Source organism: Sphaeramia orbicularis, chromosome 1, assembly GCF_902148855.1.
Source record: "Sphaeramia orbicularis chromosome 1, fSphaOr1.1, whole genome shotgun sequence".
NCBI lineage: Eukaryota > Metazoa > Chordata > Actinopteri > Kurtiformes > Apogonidae > Sphaeramia > Sphaeramia orbicularis.
In genome coordinates, this window is record NC_043957.1 from 59,281,130 (window position 1) to 59,298,287 (window position 17,158).

At 41.7% G+C, this 17,158-nt stretch overlaps 1 protein-coding gene across 2 annotated transcripts in view; it reads right to left on the minus strand.

Annotated features, from left to right (window-relative positions):
• Positions 1 to 17,158, minus strand: part of mgat3b (beta-1,4-mannosyl-glycoprotein 4-beta-N-acetylglucosaminyltransferase b) — a 38,254-nt gene that overhangs the window by 4,674 nt on the left and 16,422 nt on the right. Inside the window, exons 2-3 of one of the 2 annotated variants that reach the window (XM_030146638.1) lie at positions 13,321 to 13,765; positions 1,326 to 1,981 (exon numbers count right to left, since the gene is read on the minus strand). In XM_030146638.1, the coding sequence (XP_030002498.1) occupies positions 1,326 to 1,981; positions 13,321 to 13,764 (1,100 nt within the window). In that variant the 5' untranslated portion in view covers position 13,765. Of the gene's footprint in view, positions 1 to 1,325; positions 1,982 to 13,320; positions 13,777 to 17,158 lie in introns of those variants that run through there. The other variant, XM_030146628.1, reaches the window with a different exon arrangement.

A 17,158-nucleotide genomic window follows, 5' to 3' on the forward strand; every position in this document is an offset into this window, starting at 1 on the left:
ATTCACCCCAGCAAGATTTTTGGAAGTATCTGCAATTGTGACATTTGGTGGTAAATACGTTTGGCTCACCCACAAAGCCCCGCTCAAGCTGTGATACTCTGGAGGACATAAAACATTTTTTTGGACGTGGGCATGAGGTGTCAGTCTATTATCAAATGTTATTGTCGGCCTCTGATCTTAATGTAGAGTCTCTTAAATGAAGATGGGAAACTGATTTAAAGGTCAGCTTCTCAGAAGTTAAGTGGAGGAGAATTCTTAAGAATATGAAAAAATTGTTGCGAGAATTATGATCAAAATTGGTCCAATTAAAGATCTTAAACGAGTATACCAGTCTAGGTTACACAAGGTGGGGCTAGCGGGTACCGACGTCTGTTGGAAGTGCCAGCACGATAGTGGCACATTTTTGTATACGCTCTGGGAATGTCCCGAAGTCCAGGAATACTGGTCTTCAGTTCACACTGTTGTGGAGAGAGGTGTTGGTCAGGGTGTTTCCTTTCCTAACAGGCTTTATGTGCTAGAGGATCCTTGGGTTGACAGTGATTTGCCCTCTTCTCATGTGCAGTGGGTACAAACTGCCATCATGCTGGGGAGAAAACTCTTGGTAAGGGGGTGGAAGGCCCCATCGACTGCGACTTTCCCCCAGTGGTGTACCTGTGTTGGTCAACTGGCAGCATCTGAACGATTACCGTACAGACTGTTAAACAGAGTGGATGATTACAACAACAAATGAGCCCCCTACTTTTCCTATACAGGTCAATGTCGTATCCAGCTCAAGAGTTTGACTCAGTGATCAGTACTGACTGCTGTAACCTTGTACATGAGTGTTGTTGTCACCGTCTTCATTGGGTTTATTTATATTTTGTTTTGTTTGATATTGTCCACATGTCTTTAGTGTACTTGCATGAACAACTGGCTTAAGGTGTGGGATTGCATATTATGTAGGTTCTATATTTTTTCTTTTTAAAAAAAGTTAATAACGTTCAAGTCATAAAAAAACAAATAACTGCGTTATAGACAGTACATATAATGATGTTATAGACAGTATATATAACGGTGTTATGGATGTTTATATAATGTTGTTATAGACAGTATATATATTGGTGTTATAGGCAGTATGTATAACGGTGTTACAGACAATACATATAACGGTGTTATAGACGGTACGTATAATAGTGTTACAGACGTTTATATAATGGTCTCATAGATGGTACATATATTGGTGTTATAGACGGTACGTATAACGGTGTTATAGACGTTTATATACCGGTGTTATAGATGGTACGTATAACGGTGTTATATAAAACAGTGTTCTAGATTATCCGTACCTCAGAGGTCGTTTCTCTCCGTAGGCGGTGAAGTTGGACTCACACACCAGGAACAGGTCCACAGCCTGGGCCAGTTCGTGGAAGCGTACGTGCAGCAGATCGAACTCATGGTTGACGTTGATGGCGTTGATGACCCTTCGTGGCGTCTCTCTGGGCGTCAGGCGCTCCTTGGTGGGCAGGTTGGAGTGGTACACCATGGTGGGAACCCCACAGTAGGGGCCGTGCCACCCAGGCCGACACACACACTTGACCAGGCGCTTCCCGCCGCCCCTGGACCGGACCTTGGCCTTCGGGGGGCCGGACGGCTGCGGCTGGGCCTCCAGAGGTCTGCGCTGTCCGGCGGCCAAAGCTGCGGCCCCTTCCCCGGCTCCGCTGACCGCTGAGCCCCCCGCTTTCCCAGAGTACTCCTTTGGTGTGGCTACCTCTGTTCCCTGCCTGAAGCACAGGGCTCCCACTTTAGTTCGGACAAAGTACGGTGTTTTGTCGTCCTGCAGCTGGTGGGTCAGGGTGTGCAGGTTCCCCATGGACTCTAAGGGGTCTGCGAAGTCCTCCTTCACCAGGATGGCCTGGTGTTGTTTCCCACCCACTGGAGCCTCAGCAGCGGGGTGGGCCGGACGGCTGGGACCCCACACCTTCGAACCGTCCTGAGGTCTCTCCTGGAAAGGGTGGGAAATATTTAACCAAGTTGTACTTAAAAACAAAAAAAAACCCAAAAAAACCCCAACAACAAATAAAATAACAGTCCCACTGTCCCTTCTGTGTCAGAAACATTCCAATATTAACCCTTAGTGGTCTGAGTCTGTTTTTTTGTCTGTTTTTCAGTCCTTTTGATTTGGCCTTTATATACTATAGAAACAAATGTTTACTATACCCATGTTTGGATCTGTTTTTTCAGCACAACTTCATCTATATCATCTGTCTATTATTTTTTCACTTTAACCTACTATAAAAACATAAAAGGACAGAAAACACACACGCAAAAAAATCCAGTTTGAAAAATGTATATAATTTATTGCATAAATAACACACAGATGCTTAATGAACCTTTTCACAGACTTTAAAAGTGAATACTGGTTCCAAATATTAGGTATAGAAAATTAAAATTGTAATAAATTAAAACTATACTCAAACATTTGACATTAAAGCAGATCTTTCCATCGGGTTTTTTCCCTTAAAAGTGCAGTAATCAAACACAGTTATCATGAGAATTAGAATTTAAACGGTAATACTGTCTGCAATTTTACCGCCGTTTACTGTTATACCGGTAATCGTTACATCCCTAACCCCAACACAGGGCTCATGTCTCCATTTGACGCCACTTGACCTTGAAACAGTAGGTCAAAGGTCACCTGTGTTCAGTGTTCTTCTGCTCCATACCCTGATGCATCCACAGGATAAACGTGGTGCAGATATGTCAGTGCATTCTTCAGATAATGTGATTACATCATTGAATGAACAGACAGTCAGATGGACAGGCCACAAAACCATTACCAAACCCCTTCAGCCGTTTGGGGCCAAAGGGTAGAAAGGATTTGGGGCAGGAAAGCAAAACTCCCAATTTTTTTTCCCAAATTAGACGACCAATACCACCCATTCAAAAGAATGTAAGACCAGTTTAATTTATAATACCCAAGTCTTACACCTACAGTCGTCCTCAAAATTATTCATACCCCGCCATTTTTTGTAACTTTTTGTTTTTATGATGAAATGAATGAGTTTTGTCAAGTTTGTTTGTGACTTATATGTGATACACAAGTGAGGAAATAAGAACAAATGATACTTGGAGAAATACTTTATTTCAGGAGTATTTTATTAGAGGATTTCTAAAAAACGCCATGTTCAAAATTATTCATACCCTCGGTTTATTAAGTCCAAAGTCTTTTCTTAATAGTCGGTAGATTAGCCTTTTTTCTTGATAATGGTTCCTGTAAGTGTCCACAGGTTCTCTTCTGTCTCCTGTGGGGTTTTGGTCCACTCTTCCTGGACCAAAGAAACTCTAGACTGGTCCTGACTGGACGTCCCAGCAGGACACTGACCCCAAGCATACCACCAAGGTAGTGCAGCAGTGGTTCAAGGACATGACCCAGTCAAAGCTCTGACCTAAATCATATAGAGGATCTGTGGAGGGAGCCAAAGACCAGAGTGATGGGTAGGAGACCATCCAACCGGACCCAGCTGGAGGCTTTGGTCCTGGAAGAGTGGACCAAAACCCCACAGGAGACAGAAGAGAACCTGTGGACACTTACAGGAACCATTATCAAGAACAAAGGCTATTCTACTGACTATTAAGAAAAGACTTTGGACTTAATAAACCTAGGGTATGAATAATTTTGAACATGGCGTTTTTTAGAAATCCTCTAATAAAATACTCCTGAAATAAAGTATTTCTCCAAGTATCATTAGTTCTTATTTCCTCACTTGTGTATCACATATAAGTCACAAACAAACTTGACAAAACTCATTCATTTCATCACAAAAACAAAAAGTTACAAAAAATGGCAGGGGTATGAATCATTTTGAGGACGACTGTAAGTCACGGAGTAAATACATAAATAAGTACGTTGATAAATATCAGTATCAGTAAACGTGGACATGAATATCAAACTAAACACTGTCAAAAACCAGTGTTCAGAACTCAGAGCTCCTCCTTCACCCTGAATGCTGTGCATGTGTGGATGGACTCTTTCTGTGTAAATTCCACAGTTTCCAGGTTGTTCCATACAGCACAAACAGTTGAATCTGGTCCCAGTCATGTGTCTGTCCAATTAGATTCAATTCACATCAATATTAGTTGAGTTCTGATTTTAAATGTGTGGGAAATGGGATTTTCAATGTTCAATGTAAATGTCCACAGAGTCCACATTCCACAGTGGATGTGGACAATTTAGTTCCAGATACAAGAGATTGTTCTAAACTACAGGTGGATCCAACTGGAGGAGAATCAGAGTCTCAATGATGACAGATGGAAAATCGTAGATGTTGTGACCTTGCTGTGACCTTAAACTTTGGTCTACTGGGACCAAAATTGAATGGGTTGGTCCCAGGGCCTAGGCCTATCTGTGGGGACGATTTGGGAAAGATTAGGGCGGTAAGAAAATATCGGTTCTGCAATATATCGTGATATTTCATTTCATGATACTGTATCGATATTAAAAATAGTAGATGGATATTTTTTTAGGTATTTATTCAAATGCCGATCTTGTGGAGGTTCACTTTTGTTTTTAGGTTTTCTTTATTGTTTATATTTTATTTATTATTATGTAACACTGTTTTATTAAATAATGGTTATTTGATGCATCCTAAAAACACTTTTTACTGTCTGAGAGGCAGATGGGAGTTCCTTTGGAAACTAGGAGGATAAGAAAAATGTTGTGATATAACATTAGATCCTGTTCTGATCAAATAAAAATGTGTTTAGTATTTGTACATATTACTGGTGTATTTCAATTCTTCCAGGAAATAATCTTAAAAAAAATAGAAACAAACAAAAAATTGCTTTAACAGTATCATGATATATTGTGATATATTGCATCGTTCAGTTAGAATCAGAATCAGAATCAGATTTATTGTCAAGTAATTTTTACATTACAAGGAATTTGTCTTAGTTCTCCTGGTGCAAACAGTTAAAAGAGGCAGATGTCAAAAATGAAAAAATAAGATGAAGAATATAGAAAAACAGAAGTATTTGCCTTCAGAAGTGAAAAAGAGAAAAAAGGTATTATATACATATATACACTACCATATGTGCTGAAAACTGCGGTTTCCTTTAAGTGACAGCAGTGCATGACAGTGCAAAACAAGCAGCTGTGCAAGAATGTTCATGTTCATGATCATGATCCTAGTATTGTGATTTGAATCGTATCTCCAGATTCTTGCCGATACACAGCCTGAGTAAAGACGGTTGTAATAGTTTTCCCGTAAAGTTGCTAACAAACAAACAAACATCCACTTGTAGGTGGAAGTGTTCCGTGAATGGGCAGATGCTCCAACACAGATGAGCTTTGTTAGCCACTGACGTGTGATATGAGGATGTCATCTGGAACTGCTGAGTATGATCAGCTTTGGTTGAACCTGTTCGTCTCAGCTAAAGCATTGGACTGGTTCTAGGTGTTTTGCTTCGCACCACATCATGACACTAAGGGTCTGGTTTATTCCAGCTCTACCAGTCCAGTGTCATCAGATAAGTTTGGTTATGATGTGACGCTATATCAGTTAATCTGATTGGATCATATTTGGAGTTTTGGAGCCACTTTGTTGTTGCTGGATTATAAACTGGAAAGCCAAAATAATCCCAGACAAAATATTTTGGATGGAATGCCTTTAGCTTTGATTATGGGTTCCATGGACCCCTGATGCACCCATGGTACCCATGGGACCAGGTTTCATCAGGACTCATCAAACCACTAAACCATTTCTCCACAGGACAATTTTAACACTCCCCGAAATATTTCATAGGTTCAGATTAAATAATTTATTGCTACATGACACATTTCAGTCCCTCCAGTTGAAGGCTCTTCTTCTGTAGAGGGTCTGCACGTGATGTCACCGCTAGTGGAACTCACGGCGGTTCCGCCCACTGAGTGGCAGAAAGAGGGAGGTGAGTGACAGCGTTGGCTTCAATACTGTCTAAACTGAAGAACAATATTGAATAAAAATCGGACCAATGGCCCTGTAGTTTAGTGGCCAAATTCAAAGCTTTGGGAAATGTATCCAGATGCCATTTATGATCACCCAGTTCTGTGTATTTATTCTATTACAGAAATAGTCCAAGCTGAAAGCATGGACGGTCAGGATTTATTCTTTGCTAGGCCTGGCTTTGTTGAAACAAGTGTTTCACACATATTCTGTACATACAATAATGGCTTGACTGACTGACCATAGGTCCACTGTGGTCATAAATTGTAGTGAAATGTGTTGGAAATATATATGTGAAAGTATGGAACCATCAAATAACAATGGAAGGACTTTAAGGATCTATATGCAGCAAAGGGTGTCTGAATGTCTTTGGAATGAAAATATGGGATTTGAAGACGGCTCATCTATCATGGTATTTGGGGGGGGGGGGCTGTGTGGTCCAGAGGGTTAGGTGATGGACAGACAGACCAGAGGATAGTATTGGATCAATCCACTTCCTATCTCTGATAATGGGGAAATTTTTCAAAGTTGCACCAAATCCAGAATCAGATCCAGATCCAAATAATTTCACTAACTTTTGTTGACATCATCATACAGAAGCTGTATACCAAGTTTGAAGCCAATCAGAATTGTAGTTTCGGAGAAGAAGACGATGGAAAGTTTTGTAACAGAGGACAGACGACGACGCCGGAGGCCACATGAGGACAACAGCTTACAGCCTATCGGCCGTAAGCTAAAACCAAAGTGAAAATATATGAAAAAAAAAGAAAGAAGAAATGTAATGTTATAAATTGTTTGCTTAATGGGTGTTTTGCTTGACAAGTTGTTTGCTTAAAAGGTGCGTTGACCTGTATTTGTTCTAAGGTAATTTCTGTGCACTTTCAACTTTTTGCTGAATAGTGACAAAAGAGTCGATAATCAGCACAAAATGTTTGTTTTGCAAGGCGGAATGGAAGGCGGAATGGTTTCGGTAATCCAATTATGGTTAAGAAGCACTCACATTAATTCTGCAAGACTACTGATTGTGGTTAAAAAGTGCTTACATTAATTGTGCAAGACTAAGACCAGGGCGTACTTTGACGCTCACTGTGGTTGTGATATCTAAAAGCTGACCTCCGTGCTCAAACATTAAAATCAAAGTGTGACCTTTACATAAACTGTTAAATGTACAAAATGCTGTCTTTCATGTTTCCTAAAATGTCTACAGCGGAGGTTAAACTAGGGCAATGTTTTTCAACCTTGGGGTCGGGACCCCACATGGGGTCGCCTGGAATTCAAATGGGGTCGCCTGAAATTTCTAGTAATTGATAAAAACAAAAATAAAAAATTGGACCAATGGCCCTGTATCTTAGCGTCCAAATTCAAAGCTTAGGTAAATGTATCCAGATCCATTTATTCTCCCTCAGTTCTGTGTATTTATTCTATTACAGAAATAGTCCATGTTTTGCTCATATTCCAATCAGATCTGTAAAAAATTCAAATTCACACCTGATATCATTGATACTGATTTATTGGATCAATCCACTTCCTATCTGTTATAATGGGAAAATTTTTCAAAGTCGGACCAAATCCAGAATCAGATCTGGATTGAAATAATTTCAATCCCTTGTGTTGACATCCTCATACAGAAGCTGTAGACCAAGTTTGAAGTCAATCAGAACTGGAGTTTCAGAGAAGAAGACGATTGAAATGTTTTCCCATAAGAGCCCATGTTAAATTTTGCGTCAGTTCCAGATCCAGAAGAAGATCCTGATCAGCATGTGGACATTATGTTTGGCTCATCTCCCCATCAGGGCTGGACTGGAGACATTTACACTGGAGATAATTTAGATTTACTGAGTTATTACATTGTTCCACTTCCTATCTCTGATAATAGGGACAGTTTTCAAAGTGGCACCAAATCCAGAATCAGATCCAGATCCAAATAATTTCACTAACTTTTGTTGACATCATCATAAAGAAGCTGTATACCAAGTTTGAAGTCAATCAGAATTGTAGTTTTGGAGAAGAAGACGATTGAAATTTTTGTAACGGACGACAGACGACGACGACAGACGCTGCTGCCGCCGGCAGATGCTGCATGATGACAATAGCTTACGGCCTGTCGGCTGGTAAGCTAAAAAACATATTAATAAAAAAATATATGGTGAGTTGAGAGAGACAGTCCATAAAAGACAAACTGAAGCTGAAACTGCAGCGCTGTGGTTCTGTTTCTGTGTCAAATGTTCACTGTGGTCAGTTTCAGATGCTGCAGCTCTTTCATAATTCATAGTTTCAGTTCTTGTTTGTTCAGTATTAATTGTCCTCCTTGTAAATCCCAGCTGGACTGACTGGACAGATCCTGAGCCTTTGTGCAGTAATCTACACCTGGATTTACTGCCTCTGTCCACAATAATAGACATTATACAGACTAAATGTCCTCTAAAATTAACGTTTATCTGCGACATAGTATAGCAAACTATTACATGATCAAAAACAAATTAATTTTAGCAAAAGAAAAAAAAATCTCTGTTTTGAATGTCTGGGGTCGCCAGAAATGTGTGATGTTAAAATGGGGTCAGGGGTAAAAAAGGTTGAGAACCACTGAACTAGGACGACCTTTCAAATATGGTTTTTCCTGGAATTAACCTACGTGGAGTGATTTGACGTATGTCGGTGACGTGTTTGTCTGCAACAATTGTTTTAACCAATCATATTGTGTATGCGGCATAAATGTAACCAAATATGGGAATAACGATGGGAAGTCTTCTAAGAGTCACTAAAGACTATAAAATGTATCAAAGAAGCTTCTTACGTTAGACGAATAGTGTGCTTGTTTTGAGATACTAGTGTTAAACTGCCTTCTCTGACGACTCACAATTTTTTGATTTTTGTGAATTATTACTGTTTTTAATAAACCAGATTCTGGTCTAAACTTTTTTTTTTTGACTTCAACCCTGCCTACTGGTTAATTTTTTCTTCATTGTCCTATTGTCCTATTCAGTGGTAAGTCTTTTACCTTTTAAGATAACCCCCATGGCCTTGGCAGTCCAGGCCTCGTCTGGGCCCTAAATTTTTACTGGGTGTCTGAGAAGATAAGGAGACACTGACGGTCAAGCACATTGCAAATATGTAGACGTTGCCCAGGGCACAGCAAAGTCAGTTACCTGGTGTATAAAGATAAAAAATTATCTGGGGCAATAATCCATTTAACTAATATTATTGTGGTTTTTTGAGATTATTGTGCTACGTGTCACAGTTGTATTTTCAGGTTCTTAAAGCAGTGGGAGCTATCGTTTTACAGACACTGAAAGACAAAGAAAAGAGAAGGAGACGGATCCACAAATCCAGGAAACCAAACCTAGATCTGTGGATCCTGTTTGGTGTCAGCTGACATTCATTTCTGCTGTATTTTTGGGTCCAATCAGACCTGAAATGACCTTTTGTTTGGGCTAACGTTCCTTCTTAGTGCACTGTATCCAAACATGGCTGAGCACATGCACCTTGACGTCACCTGGGACCCCAGAATGGTGCCCATTTACCCAACACATGCATGCATGGGCTATATGTGGAGTTCTCCCAGAAAGAATAAACTCTCTCATCTACACTGATGATCATTTAATATATTGGAGTCTCACTAAGATCTCCTGTGCTTCATGTATGTCTGTAGCTTCAAATGCCAAAAAGTAAAATATGGATTTTGTAAATGATAACAGATCTTTGTAAGATGTAAACTATAGGGCGTCTCAAAAATCACTTTTCTCTTCAGACCACAGTGTTATTTAAACCAGTTAATCTCCAACATGATAACACCTCCCCAAAAAAATTTCAGCAAAATCTGTCAACGTTTGACCCCACCCCCACCCCCCACCGCAAAGTATGAAGGACCTGTCAGAAAATGCTGTTTTTAAATGCATTCCCATGCTTAATGGATACTAAAGTGCCTAAAGTACAGACATCCATACTGCGTCACCTGTGGAACCTGACTGAGTCTACTGTGGGACTGAGTCTGTTTGAGAAAGGACCAACAGAAACCAAAGCAGCCATGGAAACACAACTGCAGCACAGACAAATGAGGGCTGTTGTCTGAGGTGACACAGTGGTGCAGAGGACAGACCTGGAGCCACACACAGAAGGACCTGGGCTCAATTCAGCACCAGGACATGGGGGTGGGACCTGTAGTCCATGGGGGTGGGGCCTGTAGTCCATGGGGGTGGGACCTGTAGTCCATGGGGGTGGGACCGTAAGTCCATGGGGGTGGGGCCTTTAGTCTATGGGGGTGGGGCCTTTAGTCTATGGGGGTGGGACCTGTAGTCCATGGGGGTGGGGCCTTTAGTCTATGGGGGTGGGGCCTTTAGTCTATGGGGGTGGGACCTGTAGTCCATGGGGGTGGGGCCTTTAGTCTATGGGGGTGGGACCTGCAGTCCATGGGGGTGGGACCTGCAGTCCATGGGGGTGGGGCCTTTAGTCCATGGGGGTGGGACCTTTAGTCCATGGGGGCGGGACCTTTAGTCCATGGGGGCGGGACCTTTCTGTGTGGCGTTTACATGTTCTCCTGCATCTGCGTGGGTTCTCTCTGGTCCTCTGGCTCCTCCCACCATCCAAACACATGCTCTGATAGGTTAACGGGTTCATCTAAATCCCCCATAGGTGTGAATGTGAGTGTGGTTGTTTGTCTCTATATGTTCAGTCTGTGATGAACTGGTCACATGTCCAGGGTGAACCCCGCCTTCACCCCTATGTAGCTAGGATAGGCTCCGCCCCCGTGACGCTAGTGAGGATAAAGTGGGCTCAGATAATGAATGAATGAATGAATGAATGAATGTGTGGGAGCTGTCTGTCATTACCGCTGCTGCAGACAGGTGTTCAGGACATCCCAGATGATGCCAGTGCATCCATGGATAGAACCCACAGAGGGAACATGGTTCCACAGATTCAAACTACCAGAGTTCAACAGAATGAAATGGAACAGAAACTCTAGAGCCAGTAATATGTGAATAAAGTGTGAACTGCACATAAAAGTATGTCCAGATGATCAGAACCATGTCATCATTAAAGTCTGTGATTTATGCGCCCTTAAATCTTGTCTTTATCCTTATTATTAAAGTGTTCAGCTCTATTTGTCTGGAACTCAAACCTGTATTTTGCTGAAAAGGGGGTTTAGAAAATAGACATTGTGTTCAACTAGATTTACTGTTCTGAACTTCTTTGTATTTCCAGTTTTTAGCCTATAATTGAGTTATTTTACTTAAAATCACCTTATTTTCACTTCTATATCACCTGATACAATAACCTATGAAGCTGATATTACAGGGACACTGGACAATACCAGAAAAAGCCATTTCTGGACACTTCAGACCTCATTATATGTGACTTTCTGGGTTAAAATGAGCGTTCTTGGCATTTTTTGATGGGCTCTTTATACTTTGTGGTGGGGGGGTCAAAACGTTGACGGATTTTGCTGAAATTTTTTGGGGGGGGCTATTATCATGTTGGAGATTAACTGGTTCAAATAGTACCATGATCTGAAGAGAAAAGTGATTTTTGAGACGCCCTAGTAAACTAATAGTTTCTATGTAAACAAATTTCCCAAAATACATGAATGACGGTGGTTGGAAATAGAATATGAAATATTCACATTTAAACAGAACAAACCAGCTTCAGGAAACTTTTACTGTAAATGTATACATGGACTGGCAAAAATCCAAACCCAGCTAGTATCCCTTATTAAACCTATATATCTGCAGTAGTAGTTCTCAGCATATTTGTCCATTTTCAGCTGTAACAGACTTGTGTCCAATCTTCCAGGGCCCATTTGCTGATCAGATCTCCCAGTCTGAATTAATTTGACCATCAGATTTATTACAAGATCCAGGAGCATGTGTGTTTTTACCAAATGACTATCATTTTAAAGTTGATTTGACTTTCAACAAATATAAAATGTACAAATGTTATATGAATAATACATGAACAAAGAATAATGTAAATGCAGATCACTAGACGTAGTTTGGAGCAGGTCACTTTTTTTTTAGTCTGTACCTGTTCTGAGGTCGACACTTGGACTTTTGCAACACAGCCATAGTGCTGTGTTCAGCTGTAAAACTGGTCATAAAATGAGGTCAAATGAGGTCAAATGAGGTCAAATGAGGAATGGAGAACAGTCATTTTGCTTGAATGTGGCAGAGGGAGGCTTCAGCTTGCCCCCCCCCCCCCCATATACACCCCCCACCAGGGCTTTGCCCCTGGACCCCACCAGGGGCCGCCCCCTGCCATCTGGGAAGAGCCACCTACTTTTACCAAATAACCATCTACTCTGAAAATGATAGAAACCCCTGGTAGCTCGTACAGATCCATGTCCAGTCCAACTGTCCTTCATTTAATTTCAGATTTCCCATGTTCCTTTGCTCTGGCTGTGTTTACTGCCATACTCCGTCATGCTGAGCAGGTTGGTTTAAGACACTCAGTCTGACTGAGAGGGGCGTGGCCTGGGCTTAGAGGGGCATGACCTGGGGGGGAAGTGACATATGTGCAGACCCTCTAGCGATGTAACGATATGAAAATTTCATATCATGGTTATTGTGACTAAAATTATCACAGTTATCATTATTATCGTGGTATTGTTGAAACTGTGTTCAAAATGTTCAAAAAGTACTAATACACACACTGAAATAATTTAACCAAGTTGTATTTTGAAAAAAAAAAACAAAAACTAAATAGATACATAAAATAACTGGTACAATGTCCCTTCTGTGTCAGAAACATTCCAATATTAACCCTTAGTGGTCTGAGTCTATTTTGTCTGTTTTTCAGTCCTTTTGATTTTGCCTTTATATACTATAGAAACAAATGTTTACTATACCCATGTTTGGGATCTGTTTTTTCAGCACAACTTTATCTATCTTATCTGTCTATTATTTTTTTTTAACTTTAACCTACTATAAAAACATAAAAGGACAAAAAACACAAAATATATATAAAATCCGATTTGAAAAATGTATATAATTTATTGCATAAATAACACACAGATGCTTAACGAACCCTTTCAAAGACTTTAAAAGTGAATATTGGTTCCAAATATTAGGTATAGAAAATTAAATTTGTAATAAATTAAAACTATACTCAAATATTTGACATAAAAACAGATCTTTCCATCGGGTTTTTTCCCCTAAAAGTGTGTTAATCAAACACAGTTATCATGAGAATTAGAATTTAAACGGTAATACTAACCGTCTGTGATTTTACAGCGGTTTATTGTTTTACTGGTAATCATTTCATCCCTAATACCCTCTATTGCTCTTCTGTTCAGATCTGTAAATGCAGCTGGTAGCTGTCGTCGCTCAGGTGTGAACGCTATCGTGAACCAAACATGTGTCCCTCTTACCTCATTGACGGGTTCTCCTTGCCGGTTCTCGTCCGGTTTCTTCCAGGGGTGGGGGGGTGCCGGTTCCTCCCCCAGTCTCATGTCCAGCCCCGCGCTGCCGACAATATCGGCCCCACCAGGAAGGACCCGCTCTTTCCCCAGACCCATCCCCCCTCCCCCCCCTCCCACCGGATCGGCCACGCCTCTGTCTTTGGTATCTGACGAGTGGAGAATGGGTAAAGGAGGGGTCTCCTCAGGGGAGGCGGGGCTGAGCGGGGTGGAAGCCACACCTTTTTCCCTCCAGAAGAAGCCGGTGACCATGATGAAGGACTTGATGTTGGGGTAGGGGGCCGACAGCTCCCGTAGGAGGGAGACGTAGTGGAGGGCCTTATAGTAGTGGAGGAAGGAGATGACACACAGGCCCACCGTGCACAGCAAGAACACCCTGTGACGCCGCATCTTCATCCTGGAGGACATCAGACACAGGAAGAAGACAAACAATTACAACCAAAATACAAATACTGGTGGATTTCAGGGACACCCCCCTCCCCTCCTCGTGGGAAATGTCCTTTTTTTTCATCAGTGTAATAAAAAGAAAGAGTAACAAAAACCAAAAGAGCACTCATTCATCCAGGAACCATCAGACTGAGGTGTTTTACAGTCTGACGGCAGTGAAGGGGAATACGGAGGGTACCTTTCACATTTAAACCCATACGGTACCATGACCCGGTCCCTGGGAACCGGTACCAGTATACAACAGTACCTGTTTTCAGTACTTTTTGTGTGTAGTGGTTTCCAAAAAACCCCTCAGGTTTCCATTTCCTGAAAATGTGGACAGTTTCAGACTGTCTCTGCACACAAGGCTTGTAACGGGCCTAGGAATAGCAGGTTTGGGTTTGATCTCCTTCGTGTTGGTAGGCCAGTAGCCCTGTGAGCTTCTTTCACACACAGTAAACCAAAGGGTTTTGGAGTCTCTGATAGGACAGTGTGAATCCACTCAGGTGGGAGGAGAGGGTGACATGACTAAAACCTCCAAATAATGCAATAAATGCATTAGGATGTTGGTTTTGTATCTTATGCCGTGTTTCCACTACGTGGTACCGGCTCGACTCGGCCTTTTTGTGTTTCCATTACAAAAAAGGGACTGGAATCCGGTACCCCGTACTAGTTTTTTTGGTATCTCCTCCGCTGAGGTTCCAAGACTGAAGAACAAATACTAAAAGGTGACGTGTAAACACTGCAGACCACTGATTGGTCAGAGTCATCTCAGACCCGCCCTTTTACAAAAACAGATGCAGAAGTTTCCAGTAAATCTGTCGGTAGGTGAATCCACATGATGACAGTCTGTAAAACCACACCATGGTTTGTCCAGGAGGTTCAGTCTGTGGTGGCCGACGTAAAAATTCAGCATGAGTTTGATGAGACAACAGGCAACGAGCGAGTTTATCAGCGACTCTGAACAGACAGCACGGAAGTAACATGCCGCATCACTATGACAACCAGGTACGGTAAAGTTGGTAGTATCCTGTAATGGAAACGGTCTGGAATAGGACCTGGTACCAGAGTGGAGTCAAGCCGGTCCCACATAGTGGAAACGTGGCATTAGTGACAGTCTCCTTGATAACATGCCGTGGACTCCACCACTCTGGGTTGAATATGAACAATAACGACAATGATGTGTGAGATCCGTCATTGACCTTTAACCCGGCAGTAAAATGACCAGGGTCACACCATCTGTGGTTTACACAGAACCAGTCCTACTTTGACATTTCCTGCATTTGTTTGATTGAATCACAGTAAATCCAGGCATATCAACACAGGAGTCTGGAGTTTTATGATTCAACCAACTCTCAGTAAAACACAGGAGACTGAACTCAGCATCGAACCTCTGTTTCTACACTCACGTCTGCAGCTCATCCATCTGCTTCTGCTGTCAGTTAACATTTCCTTTGACAACTGAACAGAAAAGGCTCAGCACCATGCCGAGGTCTCTTTAGTTGGACTGGAGTAGGCTGATGGAGTCCACATGACCTCTGACATCCTCCTTTGAGCAAAATCTTGTTGTTGCAGACTCGTCCAACAGAAGTTTGATCAATCACAAGAAAAAAGGTGACAGGAGCTGATCGTGTTTTCTACCATTTGAAAAATAAGACAATGATGTTTTTATTTGACCACACTAGGCCCTTTTCCACCGCAGGAACTTTTGCAGGAACTTTGAGCATTACCCTCAACTTTCAAAAACCCCCAGTGCGTTTGCACTGAAAATTACCCGGGTAAATAACGTTCCCCCGGCCCCGAACTTTCCCCGAAGAAGTTCCTGGTAGTGAGGTAGTACTTTTCAGATTACCAGGAACTCTTAGGGGCGGGGCTATGTGCTGCAGAACGCTGAGTGGCGGACTACACTGACAGCGTTTCCGCATTCCGTTCATCCACGCAATTTAATTCATTCATTTCATTTCCACAAGCTTTGTATTCTGATAGTTCGGAAAATGGACCAAAAGAGAAGCTACAACAAGTGGACGGACGACGAGGTCCAGGCTCTGTTGAGTGTTTTTGAGGAGGAGGAAATTCAGACGGATTTTGAATTGCTGACACAAAACGAGTGAGGTTTGAGTAAAAGCTGTCGGAGCCAAATGTAAGACACAAGCCTAAAGAAATACGAGAAAAGAAGAAGAAACTGATGCACGATTAAAAGAAACTAAAGGAGCACAACGGTCCCAGTGGATCCGAACAAACCAAAGGTCTGAATATGACACAAATATTCACTGTTTAGTTGGTTCCATGCTGTAACAGTAGTCAGCGGCATCAGCTGTTTAGACAAAAGTGAAGTCCGGTTAACCTAATGCTAATGCTAATGCTAACTGGTCTACAGACTGATTCTAAACCTAAATCACAGAACTGGATGGATTCGTGTTGTCGCTGTGAGCTGAACACTGATTTATTCTGTATGTTTGTGATTTCCACCTGAAATGGACCGGACGGACTCACCTCTTTTTCTGAACCTGTGGCTCGTTTGTGTCCTGGTCCAACATCTACTGCTGTTTACAACGGCCCAGGTCAGACAGGTCACATGACACATCATAGTAGAAGAGTCTGTCATCATGTGTTCTGTTACTCATTTATGCATTTTTATTACTTTTCCTATAGGAAAGAGAAAAAGGGAGCAGGACCATGGAGTTCCCTGAACTTTGGGGTGCAATGGAAACACAGTTACCAGGAATTCTTTAACCCAAAGAAGTTCCTGGTAATAAAGTTCCAGAGCTTTTGGTGGAAAAGGGCCAAATTAAGTTAAAAGTAAGGTTAAGAAAAAGTGAACTAGAGGACACTTTGGACGGCACAGAGCCGTGTCCTGGGGATGAACGTCACATCTGAAGGCTCAAACTAAGGTCATACTGGGATTTGATGGGAGACGTTTGGTGAAGGTTAGTTTAGTTTCCATTTCCATCCAAGGGAAACAGAATTCACAGAGGTTCAGGACAACAAAGATGAGGCTAGGATGACCAGAACAATGGAGAAACCTGAGGCACCAGTGGAAAAAAGAATAACAGCTGAGCGTCAGTTTACCCATCACTGTGGAATAGTGCACACATCACCTGAGCAGGGCTAGGGCAGATAGGCCTGATACCACCTGAAGGATAAGGTAAGGTAAGGTAAGGTAAGGTAAGGTAAGGTAAGGTAAGGTAAGGTAAGGTAAGGTAAGATAAGATAAGATAAGATAAGATAAGATAAGATAAGATAAGATAAGATAAGATAAGATAAGATAAGATAAGATAAGATAAGATAAGGTAAGGTAAGGTAAGGTAAGGTAAGGTAAGATAAGATAAGATAAGATAAGATAAGATAAGATAAGATAAGATAA